The sequence below is a fragment of the Erithacus rubecula genome (genome assembly GCF_903797595.1).
Source record: "Erithacus rubecula genome assembly, chromosome: 3".
Classification (NCBI taxonomy): Eukaryota; Metazoa; Chordata; class Aves; order Passeriformes; family Muscicapidae; genus Erithacus; species Erithacus rubecula.
In genome coordinates this window covers 77,897,154-77,914,014 of record NC_136689.1, presented here as the reverse complement: position 1 = coordinate 77,914,014, position 16,861 = coordinate 77,897,154, and the positions used below count along the sequence as shown (strand labels likewise).

The 16,861-nt window shown below is 38.1% G+C and overlaps 1 protein-coding gene across 7 annotated transcripts in view; it reads right to left on the bottom strand.

Moving 5' to 3' along the window:
- The window catches only part of CTNND2 (catenin delta 2), a 626,420-nt gene that overhangs the window by 60,706 nt on the left and 548,853 nt on the right, over window positions 1-16,861 (bottom strand). For all 7 annotated transcript variants that reach the window (XM_079301143.1, XM_079301147.1, XM_079301144.1 and 4 more), the window contains one exon: window positions 9,591-9,741. In XM_079301143.1, the coding sequence (XP_079157269.1) occupies window positions 9,591-9,741 (151 nt within the window). The remainder of the gene's footprint in view (window positions 1-9,590; window positions 9,742-16,861) is intronic.

The following is a 16,861-nucleotide window of genomic DNA, read 5'->3' as shown; positions in this document are numbered from 1 at the left end:
CATCACTGTCTTGGGTTTGAGGGAAAAAGCATGGACATGGAAAGTCTGTACACTGTTTTGTTCACTGTCCTGGTTGGAGAGCAATTTCTCCCTGTAAGACATCGTCTTTTTGTATCAATTTTGTATCTTTTTGTTATCAACTTTGTTGCAGTTACTGTTCCTCTTCTTATCTCCTTGTGGTTTCCAGTAAATTGTTCTTATCTCAGCTTGGTATGTCTGCCATTTGTCTCTCACTGGAGGGGATGGGGACAGGGAAGCAGCTTGTGGTTTTTCACTTTAGTGGAAGCACTAAATTAAGGAACACCATTTCTAAACCCTGAAAGTCACATTTTTTATCCAGGGAAAATGAGACATTCTATGGTGCATTTTTTAATCTAATAGATGATGACAAACACGTGTTGCATATTTGCAGGTATTTTACTTCTGTGTTAGCCTTCAATTAGTCCTCCTGTGCAAGGACATAGCTTAGGTCCCTGCAATCAGAATTTCCTACCAGCGTCACCATTGTGAATGGTGTCTGGGTTTTGTCCTCAGCATTTTTCTTTTTTAAGCACTCTAAAACACGAAGAAACAACTTTGGGGCCACTAAAATAGAACTGGAAGTATCTCTGAAAAACCACACAAGGTGAAAGGGGCATTGTGTACTGCCCACTTCACCTGTCAACATCTAACTTGGGAACTAGGATTGAATGAGATTTTGCAGCAACCACTGCACTAATTTACAGAATAAATTTCAGTCATATTAACTGAAAACCATCTACAGGTAGTCTAAATTTAATCAATACACACTCACCCTTTCTTTTCTTACTGGTTTAAATTCTTTTCCAGTTCTCAGTTCCACCTTCAACACCTTTTGCAACTACAGTGCCCCTGATCCATTCTCAGGGTCTTTACATGTGAGAAGAAAACAGCATTACTTCCCTTTATCAAATGCTAATTCACCTGCCATGTTCTACTCTCTTGCACTGACATGTGTCATGAATGGGAATTTGAGTTTCTTCAAAGAAATGTGCTTTTAGTAAAAAATGCCATATATGTCACTTCTATCATTTAAAAATCACTTAAGGTGATATGTATTTCAGAGGAAAACACTACTTTGAACCTTACAGAGAATAAAACTTGCTCACTATTTTATCAATCAAAGTTGATACAGAAAAGGCTAGAAACATGTTTTGATACACTTACCTGTTACTGTAAGGGCTGTCACAAAACTTGGATTTTCAGAACTGCTTTTCCATTCTCAGGGATTTAAAAGTGCTCATAAAATTACTTTGTCAGTTTCTGAAATCTGCATTTCTACCTTTGTATATTTTATGGAATATGTTACTAATTTATATGCACTTTGTAGATCAGAACTCCAAATTTTCAAAAAGTAAGTGGCACTTCTCAGCATGAACATACAGAGAAACAGAGATGAAAATTAATATTAAATTGTTTGAAATGTCAATCTTCTGAGTGAGGAAAGCTGATACAGTTACAGTTTAATAGCTTGCTACCTTGTACAGGAGAACAGAAAGGAAAATAAATTGTTTATCTCAAAAAAAATGTAAGGTACAGGTCAGGGCACTTTCTTATGTGTGAAAAGCACACCAGTGAAATGAAGTGAAGTGGCACATCCCTCAGCTGTTTTTGGAGGTGGTGGTGTTTTTAGCAGTCTCAATTAATCTAGGCTCTCCTGGGCTAACTCTACCAGATTTCACAACTTTTATGACTTACACTCAGAATTCAATCTTAAGTAATACTGAATGTGAACATAAAATGATAAATCCTATAATAAATATTTCAAGGTTTATAAACCTTAAAGCACTATATGGCATCATTTAACATTACCATCATCATCTACAGAAGCTGTCATGGTGCAATACTGAAGATTATTATCTTGATTACAGCACTTAAAATAGAAATGCAGGCGTTTTACTGGCATTTCCCCACATTTTATTCTACTAGAAGGAATAGCTGACCTGTGGCTGGGTTGTGGTTACAATTTGCAAAGCATCTTGACCTTACTATGACAGAGATGAAATGATTCTTTTGACTTTGACAAGGAAAAACAGATTTGTGAAAGCAGTATCACTTATTATCCTTAATTTGAACCTGCATGCAGTTATTTCCGCTGTTTTGGGTAACAATGAAAATTGTAGTGCTTTTTCACTAATTGCCCTTGCTGAGTCTACTGACCTAATTAAAGTGGAGCAGGACAGTGTTTAAGTCTGTTTACCAGTTTAGTTTATTACCAGAACAGCTTCTGATAGAATACTACTTCCCTATCTTCAGTTACACAAAAGTTGGCCAAGGAGTCTCTGGCTACTTCTCTGGGTTCTCTCACAGGACCCATTAGACTGTAAGATCAAACACTTTATGTGATATAGATAAGTGGGATGAACACCTAGAGGTGCCATTTTCTCTCTACTGCTCAGAAGACAAGCTGCCTACTTTAAACACCATTTTTTTTCGGGTGGCCCATGGAAGAGAAAAATCCCTCCAAACCTAGACAGGTGTATTTAGGCAATAGGAAAGTTCAGATGTAGAAGAGTTAATCTAGTTTTGAAAGTGCTTGATCTTGACTTTGATACTAAAAATAAGAATGCAGTTTTAGCAATGCTGTTTTTTCTCCTAAATATCTTCACATGAGAGTGTTATTTAATAAGAAATGACTGAGGTTGAAAACCGTTTCTAACCTCTGTAACTACCAGGTCTGCTTGTCAGAAATGTATCTGAAGAAACACAGAGCAAAAAGCAACATGCAAGTGTCTAAGGAACATGAAAGGTCAACATCTCCTTGACACAAGGCTTTTACACTGCAATGGAAAAACTACTTGACATTTAAATATATATCAGGTTAAATTCTCAGCTAACTTATTTATACAACACTATAAATCAGGGAGTCCAGATGTTGCCATACAGGTGGTATAAAACATCATAGTTTAATTACTCCTTTACTAACTTAACTAGCATCTTTCTCTTCATTGATACACAGTAAGGAGCACCAGTTATTAATGCATGACAATACATTTAATTTTGTACATCAACTTCCTCATCCTCTTGATGACAGCCTGCTCTCATTCAGGTATCTGTTTATTGTTTTGCACAGCTCAACTATCAAACAGAAAAAATGAAGTGTAATAAAAACTGACACAAATTAAACAAATTACAGGATCTATTATGTCTTCACCTTCTTCTGAACAAATGGCTGATTAGTGCTTTCTGGCATCTTCTGCATTGCGAATTTATGTCAATTTAACATTCCAGTGATTAAGATACTTTATATGTCAATTAAAAATTCAATAAAAAATTCATTGTCTCTCACTGTCAGCAGATGCATGTGTGAGAAATTCAGAAATGCTCACATCTAAAAATAAGAGAAAACTGCATGTAGACACTATTAAGTGGAATGAAAGCTGCATATTTGATGTAATCATCTCCCAACACATCCCCATATTCCCAATCAATGTACATTACTAGGACTTAGCTGTTCCTGTAACTACAAAACTGGGAACTCATTTCACTTGGATTTATTACTAATCCTGAAACAAAATGTGACCATGTTCTAAGATAGGAGGACCCCATATAGCTGTTTATACACCAGAAGAGCCATGTTCTGCTCTGAGAATGCAAATACTTGCTTCTGATGCATTTTCAGCCTCACAGTTGAAAAGCAGTATTTCCAAATGTTGATATCACACTTTGAAATAACATACCTGACCTTTCTTTGAGTACAAAGCTGGACAAGGTGACCTTGTGAGGTTCTTTCCAACATGAATTATTCTGCAAATCTAACAATTCATTAGAGTTGTGAACTCCTAATGTATCATTCAGTCCAAATTTTTCAAGTTTTGCAATTAAACTTTGAAACAAACACCAGGCACCCAAATTGACCCACGTTGCTATGAGATCACAAGACATACACTGACAATTTACACACTTAGATGTTTTCATCACTGAACAATGGTGATATGGTAATGCAGAGTAACTTTCATATCCCATTTTAGACAAAATAAGTCACTTTCTGTGAATCTCTCAGTCATCAATAAGGGTGTCTGCTACAGGTATCTTATCTCAGACAATGAACTTTTAGAAACCTAGCAAGAGTAAGCAGCTTCCAGCACCCATTAAGTAATAGTTTAATTGACATGCTATTGTTGAACTTTGTATGTATAACTGCATTACTGACAGACAAATAGTGAAAAGAGAATAATTCAGTACTGATACATAGTCCCCAAGTAAGGAACAATTATTTTAAAATTACCTCTGCTAGAGGCCCTTCTTTGAGATGCAATTCAAAACCTTGTGAAGAAATCATACCACTATCTTTACTTATCTGAATCAATCTTCTACAATCATAGCCACAACGAGGATGTTTTAATTATTTCAGCACTTCAACTGATGCAATCAAACTCCATAGAAACTAGAGCCTTGAACAGATACCTGCATTCTCTAAATATTTTAAGGGCATAGATATGCAAGGACTTGTTTCCTACATAGTACAAGAGGTCAACAACAACCTTTAGGTGGAACTGTCCCACTTTCTTCCAAGGCTGAGTGATTAAGTACTACCAGTCTCTAAAAAAAGAAAAATCTTTTATTTAACTGAAAAAATACAGACCAAGAGGCCAAGAGAAAGAATGGTGCTCTTCAATTACTAGTACAATGCTTCTCTTAATCAACACTGACCCAGAATGGCATTAGAAACCACTGTCAGGATAAAATGAAAGTGACAGAAAGACTTGAAGCACAAAACCATGCATTGAAGTTTTATACATTTTACCTCCAGCTCTGCTTTCTTTCCAAAGCCCTGTGGACTTACCACTGAACAGTACTAATACAAATTCCAAATTTTTTTTCAAGAGGATAGATCCTATATTGTACATATTCTGCAGTACATGAATAGTGACAAATTTCTCATTTGGGGCAGCTTGAAAAATCAGCCTAACTTGTTTGAAAGACCACCTATTGCACTTTAAAACGCCGCAGTAATTGCCACTTAAAATAAAAGGTAAATGCTGTGCACACACAAGAACAAGGAGAATGCAAATTCTGGGAGTAGTCATCCTTTTAAAATTTCAGACAGGGATAGTCTGTACCTGCTTGTTTATGTAGAATAACAAGTCACATCATTTTCAATTAACTGTACAATGCATAAATCTCTTTTGTTAAAGAGGTCGTGGATAGCAGCAGAGAAGAAAATGCTGTCTGTCTTTGAGATAAAAGAAATAGGAAGCTGGCTTGTTTCCCAGGACTGAATGGGGAATCCTGATTTGGAAAGCATTCTCACATGCAGAGTGGGTAGAGGGAATAGCAAGAAGGGAAGCTGCTGCTCCAGTGCTGGCTGAGAGACTCCTAAGGACACAAGTCTATAGTGCAGGCTCAGGCAACCCACAGAAAGTTTCCTAGAAGTCCAGAGGACTGTGTGGAAGGTGTTTGAACCAGAAACCACTGAAAGTTGTTGGGGCAGACTGCAACAATTCATCTTGCAAAGATGCTGTTTATAGGAGACAGGTTTACTGTCTTGGGTTGCAATACAGGATGTGACCAAAAATGTGTATTCTATCACCATCTGTTGAAGCTGGGTCAGGCAGTGAGTCCTTATCTCCATGGCACACATTATCTGCTAATGGGCCATCTTTAAAACCAGGTGAGGCAATCATCTTTATCTTTTCCACAGCCCATCCTCCCTCCAGAAGATATCATCTGCTGGCCCATTCAGTCCCACTGTATGACTGATAAAATTACATCATCCCACTGGGAGATGCTCCAGCCAGGGGGATGAGCCAAGTCTTTCCTACCTAGATAAAAACTGAGATTTTGGACAGTAAGATACCTTCTTTCCACTGGATTCTAGAGGAGAAGCCAGACCTTTCCACATCATCCCTGGACCTTCAGAGGGAAACTGCACCCTTCTACAGGAGCACTGCTTCAGCTGAACCACATCTGTCACTGCAGGAGGACTGTAGCCACCATTTAATGGGACTGCTACCAACACCCTGACTGAAAGGGTGGCAGGTTGTATTCTGACTCTGTCAGGTTTGGGATTGTTCTTTGTAATACTGCATTTCTGTTTTAATTTTCCTGGTAAAGAACTGTTATTTCTAATTCCCATATCTTTGCCTGAGAGCCCCTTAATTTCAAAATTATAATAATTTGGAGAGAGGGGGTTTACATTCTCCATTTCAAATAGAGTCTTCTGTCTTTCTTAGCAGACACCTGTCCTTCAGGACATTTACTTTCAAACTTTTCTGCCCCATACAGCTGATCCAAGTTTCCTCTAACTAAAGAAACTGTATTCACTTAGCAATTTCAGATACCATTCCAGCAAAAGGTGGCTTTAGGGAATGGAAGTCTGTAGGTGTTCTCACTGTAGGGAAGACAGTGGAGCAGCTTTGGAAAGAGGTGCTGGCCTGACTGGCACTGCCAGAATCAAGAGACCTGCAGGTAATCCTCAAGTTAAAAAGTGCATTCCCAGCAGAAAGAGAATAATGTTATATCCTCAAACTAAGCCACCAGTATAGCCATGAGCAACACAGAAGGGTGGGTTTGTTATCTACTTTCCCTTCCTCACCCTTTTTTTTTTTTTGAGAGAAAGGGACAGATGAAGAGGGAAAGAACACGAGCATGACATAACTGCACACAGGTCATCAACATAGCTTTTAGAGGACCTGCAGGATAAAAGTGATTTTTTTCTGCCTAAGTGAACAGTCAAAAGCAAATAAAAATGATTTTTGTCAACTCAGTGGCATCTACTGGGGTTGGGGGCAGAAGCTAGTGGACCCATGGAGAAGTTTAGCAGAGACAAAAGCTGCTTCAAGGAAGGAAAAGAAACCTTTAGAAATGCTGAGCACATGAATAGAAGTGGAAAAATGTTGTGTTACCAGAGGGACACAGAGGTGCTGTGAGCCTAGATCACTGAAACTAAGGAAGAACAAAACAGGCAATATCAGTAATGGATCTTTCCCTCAGCTGGGAGAGAGAAAAAGCTGAGAAACCTTTCCCTTGGCTGCACTCCTGGGAAGCAACAAAGACCGAGTACTATTCCACGCAGACAAAAGTCCTGGAAGTAAAGTGAAAATTAATGCGGTCTAACCTGTGACCAGGAATACACATGAGCAGTGCGCTCAAGGAGAGAAAACTGAGTATTGCATTATCTATTCCAGCACTAAGTAGGCCAGATTTACCATGTTTTTAAGTGCAGTTTAATTCTGGGAAGGAGAGGGATGAATATGTCTGCTGTCTTGGCCAAGGGACATGCAGCACATTGCAAAATCAACAACGAGAAAAAATAAAGTACTTTTAAAGACATGGAGCATTCCTGAAATGAAACCCAGGAAGAAGACCTCAGTATAAATAAAGAAAATGTTGCTATGGGGATGGCTCAGATAAATTGTAAGAGAAGCCTCACACCAACCTTTAGCAATATAACAACAGAGGTGATAGATCTATGCGAAAAACAAAACAGATAGGTCAATTCAATGAAATCTCGTATGAAGCTTCTGGCCATTGAGAAAAGGGTCTTTTTGTTTATTTTGTAGCTCAGTACAGGTGAGTCTGGATTTCAGCAAGCTTTCTAATATATTTTCCAGGTGTCTCAATACTGATTTATGGGCTGCCTGGCAGCAGCAGAATTAAATATATCACTCTCTGGCACATTTCAGTAAAAAAATGTCAGCTGGGAATGAAATGACAGCACCACTGAAAAGAAAGCTTTATAAAAGGAATTAAACCTCCTCCAAACAACTCAATTCTAGCTATGTAACTTTACTATACATACAGTTGGAAATTTCTCCTTTAGAAAAGGTTATCTTATGGGGGAAATTCCAGCTTGTGAAGCAGAGTGTGTCACCACAACAACCTGATGCACTAACAAAAATCAGAAAGAGAAAAGATAAATAGCATGTTGATTTTGCCTAGGCAGAAGGTTGTTTGAGGAACTACCTTGATAAAGCACAAGCTCCTTTTGAGGCTTCCTTTGCAAAACAACTGCTAAGGCATCCTGCAATACATACACAATACATGGAAGTGCAATATCACACAAATGGATGGACTACAACAAGAGTTGAAATCCTTGACCACTGCTGATGTTTAGCATTTCTAAAAATCAGCTCTCTAATAGGCCCTATTTGCTAAAAAACACTAGAGAACAAGAGCAGTAATGACCGCTATTACTGTTTCTTTGAAGTTCAATGATGAAAGCCAAAGAAATGAACATACAAAGATCACAGCTGAAATGGTTCAAGAATTATAATCATAACTCTCCTGTCATATTGGCATGTCTGGACTGTTTTTAAGCTGCAGCAAATTATTATTGCAATTATGAAGTACAGTTTCTCAGAATAACTCTACAAATAACATAAATCAGAGCAGCACTCTACAGCTATTATTAGCTGGCTACGTAAATAAATATATTAGGTTATTATATTCAACCGAATAGTCCCACATTTTTATAACCTATCTTTGCTTTTATGACGTTTTCTTTAAGAATTTAATAAAATATCAAAATGTTGAGGTTGCGCAAATTTACTATCCATAATTTGACCAGTATTTTGAATGGCACATCAGATTAAGACAGCTCAATTTTAAATGTATACTGCTATATTCCTAAACGAAATTTGCAGATCTGGGAACATTAGTACAATGAGACACTCCTCCCAATATGAGAGGAGTGATTGTCTTGTTTGCCTTGTTTTAACAATTTCCAGAGCACTGCTGTAATGAAGCATTAACCCTAAGATAGCACTATGATCATTACATTACTACATTATGATCATATTATCTATTTATATAATACTGTAATTAAAAGCAAGGAAGAAATATGCTGCAATTATAACAAATCAACAATTTAGGAAAAATTAACAGAAAATATGTTCTTAATGTACAGAAATAGAAATTAATTGCTTATGATCATTGAAATAATTAAAAATCAAGGAAATTATTATTTTTCAATATGAAAATAAAAGCTCAATGACCCACAGTGTTTGGATAAATTTCAGCTAAAAAAAGCCCACCAAATGCCTGAACAAAATAAAACATGCCCAAACCCTTAGGCATGTGCTTACCATACAATCAGAATTCAGGGGCAACAATTTACATAAATTATTGCTCTTTCCCTTAACAGCGTATTTATTAGTAAAGCAAGAGTCTCCCAGTTCTCTTGCTGGAGCTACTAATCTGCCCAGTAAATTACTGTAACCTTCTTAAAATTTCTATGGCTTGTTACTTCATGACTCCAAAGTTACTTGCAATAGGTAATCTGAGGATCAGGAGGAGGTGCTCTGCTTAGATCCTTGATCTGGAAGATTCAAGTGCTACTGCCAGCCTAAGAACGAAATGCTAAAGCAGAACAAAGCCATTGCTTTTCTTACAGAGATTACAGCATGAGAGATCAAGAAACATTGCATGATGTTTAATTAATTTAACAATTACTTGAAATATACTAGCAAGGTGTCACATAAAATGTGAATATGCCACACTAGAAAAAGAATTAAATAAATCGTTCTAGGAATGTGAGAATAATTTCCATTGTGCTCATTCTGCTGCAAACTGGGAAGAAAAAAATCCCCAAACCCACAGTATATATAGATTGTTTGGAAAGAACATACCTATTAACTCTTTATTTCTGACATCTAAGGCCATGTTTCGTAAAGCTGTAGCGACTGCACATACCACCCGGTCATTGTCTATCCGCAGCAGCTCCACCAGTATTGGCAATCCTTTCTCCTTGCGGACAGCGGCACGGATGTACACTGACCACTGCAGAGACACGGGGACAGAGAGGGAACAACGTCAGGCATCTGCCACAGACAGCCAGGCATCTCAGCTCACAATAGAGGAAGGGCTAACAGAAGCATTTGGATGCAAAACTTAAAAGAGTGGAAATAATTGCATTGATGATGCTAGGCAACCACTTGTTTTGGCAATCAGCACTCTTTTTTTTTTTTTTTTTTTTTTTTTTTTTTTTTTTTTTTTTTTTTTTTTTTTTTTTTTTATGGTGACAGAGAAATTAAGTGATGAATTGACTTCACTCCCAGCACACCTGGTCACATTTACACAGCCCAAGATGCAGATAACTCACTTTTCACCAGTGTTTTGCATGCAACATCTAATGATGCTTGTTTACCGCTAAATCAACAACATTTATTGTACAAAATATGCATTACAAAGCAAGTTCAAGAGGTCTGAGTATTCTTTGTTGTTACCATAAGAATTATTCGGTCTACAAACATGAAAACACCATTATAATTTCTCTTGTGATTGTTAACTTGTTCAGAAGTAACTACATGCCTGGCTTTGGCAGCTGTAGCGATCCTAACTGGAACACTATTGTACATGGAAGAGTTAGTGATTCTCTCAAGAGCTGACTGGAGGGTGGTGTGTGCCTGTGCTGTGCCTGGCTGCAGGTACCATGTGGCTGCAGGATAAACCTACAGGTTGATTCCACCACAGAAGCCTGTAGGCATCTCCCACTTGACAGCTGGCCATGACACCCTTGGCACGGCCTTGTCTTTGTAGCAAAGTGAGCAGTATGTTCTCATGTAAACATCCTTTTTATTTGACAGCAGAAATGATGAATAGAGTTGTTTACTTTTAAGAAACCCTTTAGGAGCTCTAAAGATTATCCTGTCAGTGAGCAAGGGATCTGTGCAGCGTGCTGTGAGTAGAAGATCCATACAGAGCTGCACAACTTGGGGTTCCCAGGACATGAAGGGGTGAAAGATCAGTTATACTGCCCTGTTTTCCATTCCACTGTTATCAGCAGCAGTTGCAAAACATGTAAACAAGACAGCAGCTGTGATCTTGTGGGTTTAAAGTATATTGGTACTGACAAAGTTAAGATGTTTGGACATCTGTGGATGTACAGGTCTCCTCAGAATAGCCTTCTTCAAAACAAGCCATCCATAGGCACACATTCCTTTCACTTCATGGTCTTTTCTCTGGAATTTTCATAAAGTTCACATTTATGCTTCTTGTACTGACAGTTGAAAGGAAATTATTGATGCAGAATGTCTCCTCCCTTTCAGTGCTATGGCATGGACACTTATCTTGCCATTGTACCTGGAAGGTGAAGACAAGTTCTGGAAGGTCTTTGCTTTTGAAATATTTCAAATATTCCAGAAACTAGGATGACAAGTCTTACGATTGTCTGGTCTGGACGGCCCTTCTCTTTTGACAAAGACATCTCACTGTAAAGAATAACTACATTGCAATAGCACTACTGCAGAGCCAGGCAGAGCAAAACCAAAAAAGGTTAGCACATTCACTGCCAGCAGAGCATGCTTAACCCCTGCATATGGCCTCTGCTTACCCCAGCTGAAGAGCTCACTTTAAAAGCATCTGTTTATACAGGATACATGCCCTGAATAGCAAAAACCAGAATATATACTTATGATAAAAACAGTGGATATGGAGATAGACAAGAACTACAGTGCTGCAATGTTTGAAGTGCAAATTCATTCCAGGTGATATAATTCAGGGGAAACTGGGAAAAAAGAATATAACAAGTATTTAAAGAGTACTTTTTTATTAATTCTTCTCTGTAATAACTGTGCATACAAAAGCCAGTTGGCTGGATTTTGCTGTAGATGGAAGTGATAATGGTTATGATAAGCTTTCTAGTCATTTAAGTTGGACAAGGGGTTCTCAGCATTCTTGAGTACAATAATGTGTCTAAAACATAAATGTGCTGTCATTTTGTGCAGCAAAGCCAACAGCTTAGGGGACATAAGTGATAAGCAGGACTCCTGGTTGATCTTATTCTATGCTCTCTCCTCCAGTCTCTTCTCTAGAACAAGTGTATAGGAAGACCATCAGATAAAAAACTAAAACAGATCTTAAGGATAAATGGGTTTAACAGGCAGTATTTTCTGAAAAATTGTTTCTTTCCCATACCTTTATTTTAATGGGATATTCAATATAAAGGATGCTATAGAAACAACAAATGGATATTTCTAACCTTACCTTCCTGGTTTAATAAATATGTATTTACCTGCCAGTTAGATGCATTCTCACCTGCAGCTGACAAATGAGCAATACCTCCTTGCACTTAAAAAATCCTGTATTTTGTACATCTCTCCCAGGGGAAGCATCTGTTGAGTCTGCTGTGATTACAAGGTGACCACCAGCATGAGGGTTCAAAGTAGCAGTGGGAATATTTTGAGAAAGAAGTGAGCCTGTCTGGTTGAGGTGAGAGTTCAAGCTAGCTGAGAGTATTCTGAAAGATGCTGTTGTTCATTGCAGAAGTACATCACAGATGTAGCATCCCAAAATGGGCTACAAGGTAGCCAGTGGGGGTGTTTGTTTTGAGAGAAAAAAGCCTATCTGCGTCTATTCAATACCAAGCAGAATCAAAAATGATCCTGTAGATTATTCACTACTATTTAAAACCCTCCATACTAAAACCTCAGAGAAAACATAAGCACTTGTTTATACAGCCAAGTTTACAACACATTTCTTAGGATGTAGTATTTTCATCATCCATTCCAACCCAAAAGTTTAAGAGGAACAAGTTAGGGAATGTTTTGCTTTTAAACCTAGAGAGAGTAGGAGATATTGTAGGAGAAGCACTGATATAACTCAGTATGAAAGAAAAAGAAAAAATATAAACCTCCTTACTAAATAGATGACATGCAAGCCTTCAGGATCTGTAAAGAACCGATTAATTTGATTACAACAGTAAAAAATAGAGCTGCAAGCTTTCACAGGGGAATGATCCAGATATAATGTTTTACAGTTGCACACATACACATAAAACAATGGGAGGAGGACTACAGAAAAGTTATGTACAAAACCTCTCCTCTCCCCTGTGTACTCCTCTCCCTCCCAAGCTATCTTTTTCCAGAGGATGTCATCCACTTTGGGAAAAGCACACAGGCTCCTCAATATGTGAATTGCTATAATTTCATCTGCTGTTTCAAATAATGAACCTTAGGCAGAAAGAGAGAAATGCTTTTAATTGTTTCAACGGTCTCTGGAGAACCTTCCATGTGGAAAATGGTATGAACTGTCTGGTTCTCTTTCCTTAAGCTGCCAATTAGGACAAGTCTCTGCAAGCAATTACGCTGTGCTGCGTGGATTTCAGGAAAGCTCAAATTGAGATGCCTCAGAAGGCTATTTCATTCTTGCAGAGAATGGAGAAATTGATTCAGCCTTGTGTATACTGATGATCCTTCCGTTTGCCTCAAGCCATTGTGGAGTGCCTGCATTTCCACACTCTGGGTCAATTGCTAATATGAGCTCAGTGAAGTATAAAAGCGAAGAGATGAAAAATCATAAAAAAGAAAAGAGACAAAGGGTTTGTTGCCTATCAGTAAGTAAATGAGGCACTCTGCTAATACGTTTAATCATCCTGTTACTGCACAAATCACTGGCAGTGTCAACGATCAAATAGCTGTTCAGCTTGTAAAGCAAAAGCATTCCTGTGGGAACAGCAAACACTTTAGCGGGAACAAGCAGCTAGAAAATAAAATAAAGTCATTGTTGTTGAATCAGATTGAGGCTAAATTATCAGAGACAAGCAAAGGAGCCACAGTCTGTGCATGAATACACTTTACCAATAAAGGAATTCAGGGGGCATAACTACCACACATCACTTTGAAGGTACATAGTAGAGCTCTATGTCCACTTTCATTAGTAGTTTCCTTTTATTTTCATTACAGTAATTAGGTAGAAAAATAGAGTAAACCTGCAAATTACTTTTTTATTTGTTAGTTACCATTTGCAGAAGTGAATGCCTCCTGGGATTTAAGATTATATTAGGCTGAAATTCAAGAAAAGAGTAATTACTTTAGATAAAACTCATTTATATTTTTCAGAAAAATTGAAAAGCATTTATTTAGTTAACTCCTTTTGGTGTTTCATATGGCTTTCTTTATTTTGCTATGAAACAACAACACAGGAGACCAAACTGAACAATGAAGAAACTTCCATCATAAATTGAGAGAGAAAAAAGCTACCAAAATAAATTCCCCTCTAAAATCCAAGGATTACCAACAACAGTATACACTTGACATTTTGAATGGATTCACTTTTCTGCCATTGACATCAGTGTTCCCGAAGTATCTGCAGAGTATTTAATCACATACTTCAACTTTGACTAGAATTTTCAGAATTTGGATTGTATTGGTACAGTTCAACACTGTGACCAAAGACTACTGAGTTACTGAATATTAAAGGGAACTGCTGAGATGTAAACTACAACATGGGAGCTAAATCAGGGAAGTAGGCATGACAAAGCAAACTAAAATATTCAGCAAACTAGGGTACCAGGAAGATTAGAGATACTTTAGGTCTGCTAAGAAAGGCTTAGGAAGAGTCCATGCTAACAGCAGTAAAATAGCAGACCATGAAAGAGAACTGCATGTTGAATAACCAAAGATCAATGAGTAATCAAAGAATAACATTCCTCTCTGTCTGATAAGACTCAATGTAACATCCTATCAGGAAAAAATTACAGATCTACTTTACTCACATAACTCTGTTGGGATCCCTAAGAAGTCACACGACCTGACGGAGAGTAAAGCTCTGAAATCTTGGTTAACTTTCTGCAGTTTCTGAAGAGAGCAGAAAGAGACTTCCCAAGGACTTTCTAGCCCCTGACTGCAGTGTTCTGTCCTCAGAAATGATCCCTTCTGGTACACTACCAGCCAGTTCTCTATATCTTTGTGTTGGGACAAGAGAAAAGTATTAACTGGTTACTCTTCTCTTGCTCTACAAACGTAGTCAAGCTTAAAGAGGAAGGAAAAAAATACAGTGGGTAAAGATACAAAGTTAAATAAATAAACTAGAGAAAAATGAAAGAGTGTTAACAGAAGTTATCTTAAACAGGGAGGTAAAACAGGGAGGAACTGCCCCTGCACCTCATCAGTCTTAATTCTGCAGTACAAATAGGGATTGTGTTTCCAAAATTATCTGAGAACTTTCACAATCAGTTTTCCAAACATTGCAACCAACATAATTAAAAAAGAAAAGATCTGAGACAAAAGTGACACATTTCATGGGAAGAAAACCACATATAGTAAGGGATTACTTTGAACATGAAGTCACTATGAATTACTGTGCCCCTGTTCAACATACAGATATGGTGATTTCCTCATGATGTCTGTGATACAAGTGTTTGCAGCAGCAGGTCTTGCTTTTAAAATACATCTTGTCTCTTCAATTTTGTCTTCTGTCCTCTAGAGCCATACATCTCCCTTTAACAATTGATGCTGCCTCATTTCATTTATGAGGTGTTTTTACCCAGGTAAGAATTCCTGACAGAATAAAGCATTGGAATTCTTACAGAATAAAGCATTGGTTATTAAAAAAATTGACTTTGTTGATAACATAGGATGTTGTAAGTGGTCTTCTGCATCCTATCACATAAAGATTCATAATACTACTATTTTGGAGAAAATGAAAGTAAGTCTTTTCACTGCAATAAAAAAAAAAAATCTCATGGAACAGTCTGATGAAACTTCAGAGGGTTAATACAGAAATAACTAGAGTCATCAGAGAAGTCTGGCAAGGAACCCACAGTATGTCCTTTCCTGATAAGAGAAGATTGATAACCTAGATGTCTGTTGCTTTAGAAAATAATTACTCATTATCTTCAAGTGTCTGGATAGTAAGGAGTTTGAAACTCTTTCTCATACTACTCTTTGAAGCAGCTGCACTGACCTTGTGTCTAAATTGGTCCCTTTAATGTTTTCAGTTTCCTTATCTAATAATTTACTTAATGGAGCTCTTGCTCCTATGAGAGTCAGATTTCCCTAGTGTGGAATTAACAAAATAAATGCAGTTGCTTGTCTAAGGAACAAAGACCAAGATAGCATCTAATCTATCTCAAGAGATCAGGCCAATGACCCATAAACCCCAGTCAGATGGGTATTGTACCTGTATATTAGGGATCAAAGGCAGGGACATTCAGTAGTCTAACCAAAAAGCCTCCTCATTTCTTGCTGAGACTGATCAAACATGGAACAGAAAGGAGAGGAGCTAGAAAGAGCCAGCCAAGGAATGCTGTAATTTCATGAGACTGATACTGACCTCAACAAACCAGCACGTGCTCCTCATGTTACAGTCAAAGGATAAGAAAGGAGGAGGGTCAGCAGAACTGACACCTTGGACTTGCAGAAGACAAACTTTGGGCTGTGTTGGAGACTGGCTCACAGACTATCCTGGGAGACTACTGAAGGGCAAAGAAGTCCAGGAAGGCTAGACAATTGTCAAGCAGGAAATCTTAAAAGCTTGTTCCTGTTGCTGACAGAACAAGTCATCCCTTATGCTAAATAATGAGCCAGTGGGGAAAAGCAACTACTTGGCTGAACAAAGAGCTTTGCTGGAGCTCAGGAAAAAATGAGCAGAGTTTTTCCCTCCCCTTTGGAAGAAGAGAGCTCAAGAGGACTACATGGATGTTCTGAGGGTTCAGGGAGAAAATCAGAAGGGCCAAAGTCCAGCTAGAACTTAATCTGGCTACAGCTGTAAAAGACAACAAAGATGTTTCTATAAATACAGAACCAATAAAAAGAAGGCTAAGGAGAATCTCATTCCTTTATTGCTGCACAGGATGAGGAAAAGGCTGAGGTACCTATTCCTCTTGCCCTTGGATCACAAGCCCAGGCAGTGCTACAGGATGGGCCAGAGTGGTCAGAAGGTGGTCCAGCAGGCCAAGGGCATCCTGGCCTGTATCAGCAATAGTGTGCAAAAGGAAGTTGGCCATCCTGTCATTAAAGCAGATGAGGGAGTTCATATAGCCTGTAAAGTAACTGAGACAGAAGACTGAGTACACAGAAGGAACTAACCAAGGCCCAGAGCAGGTGTACTATCTATTCCAATGTAAGCCCTTGTGCTGCTAGAAGAAATGGAGTAAATCTTGTTTCTTGCTTTTGAAAGA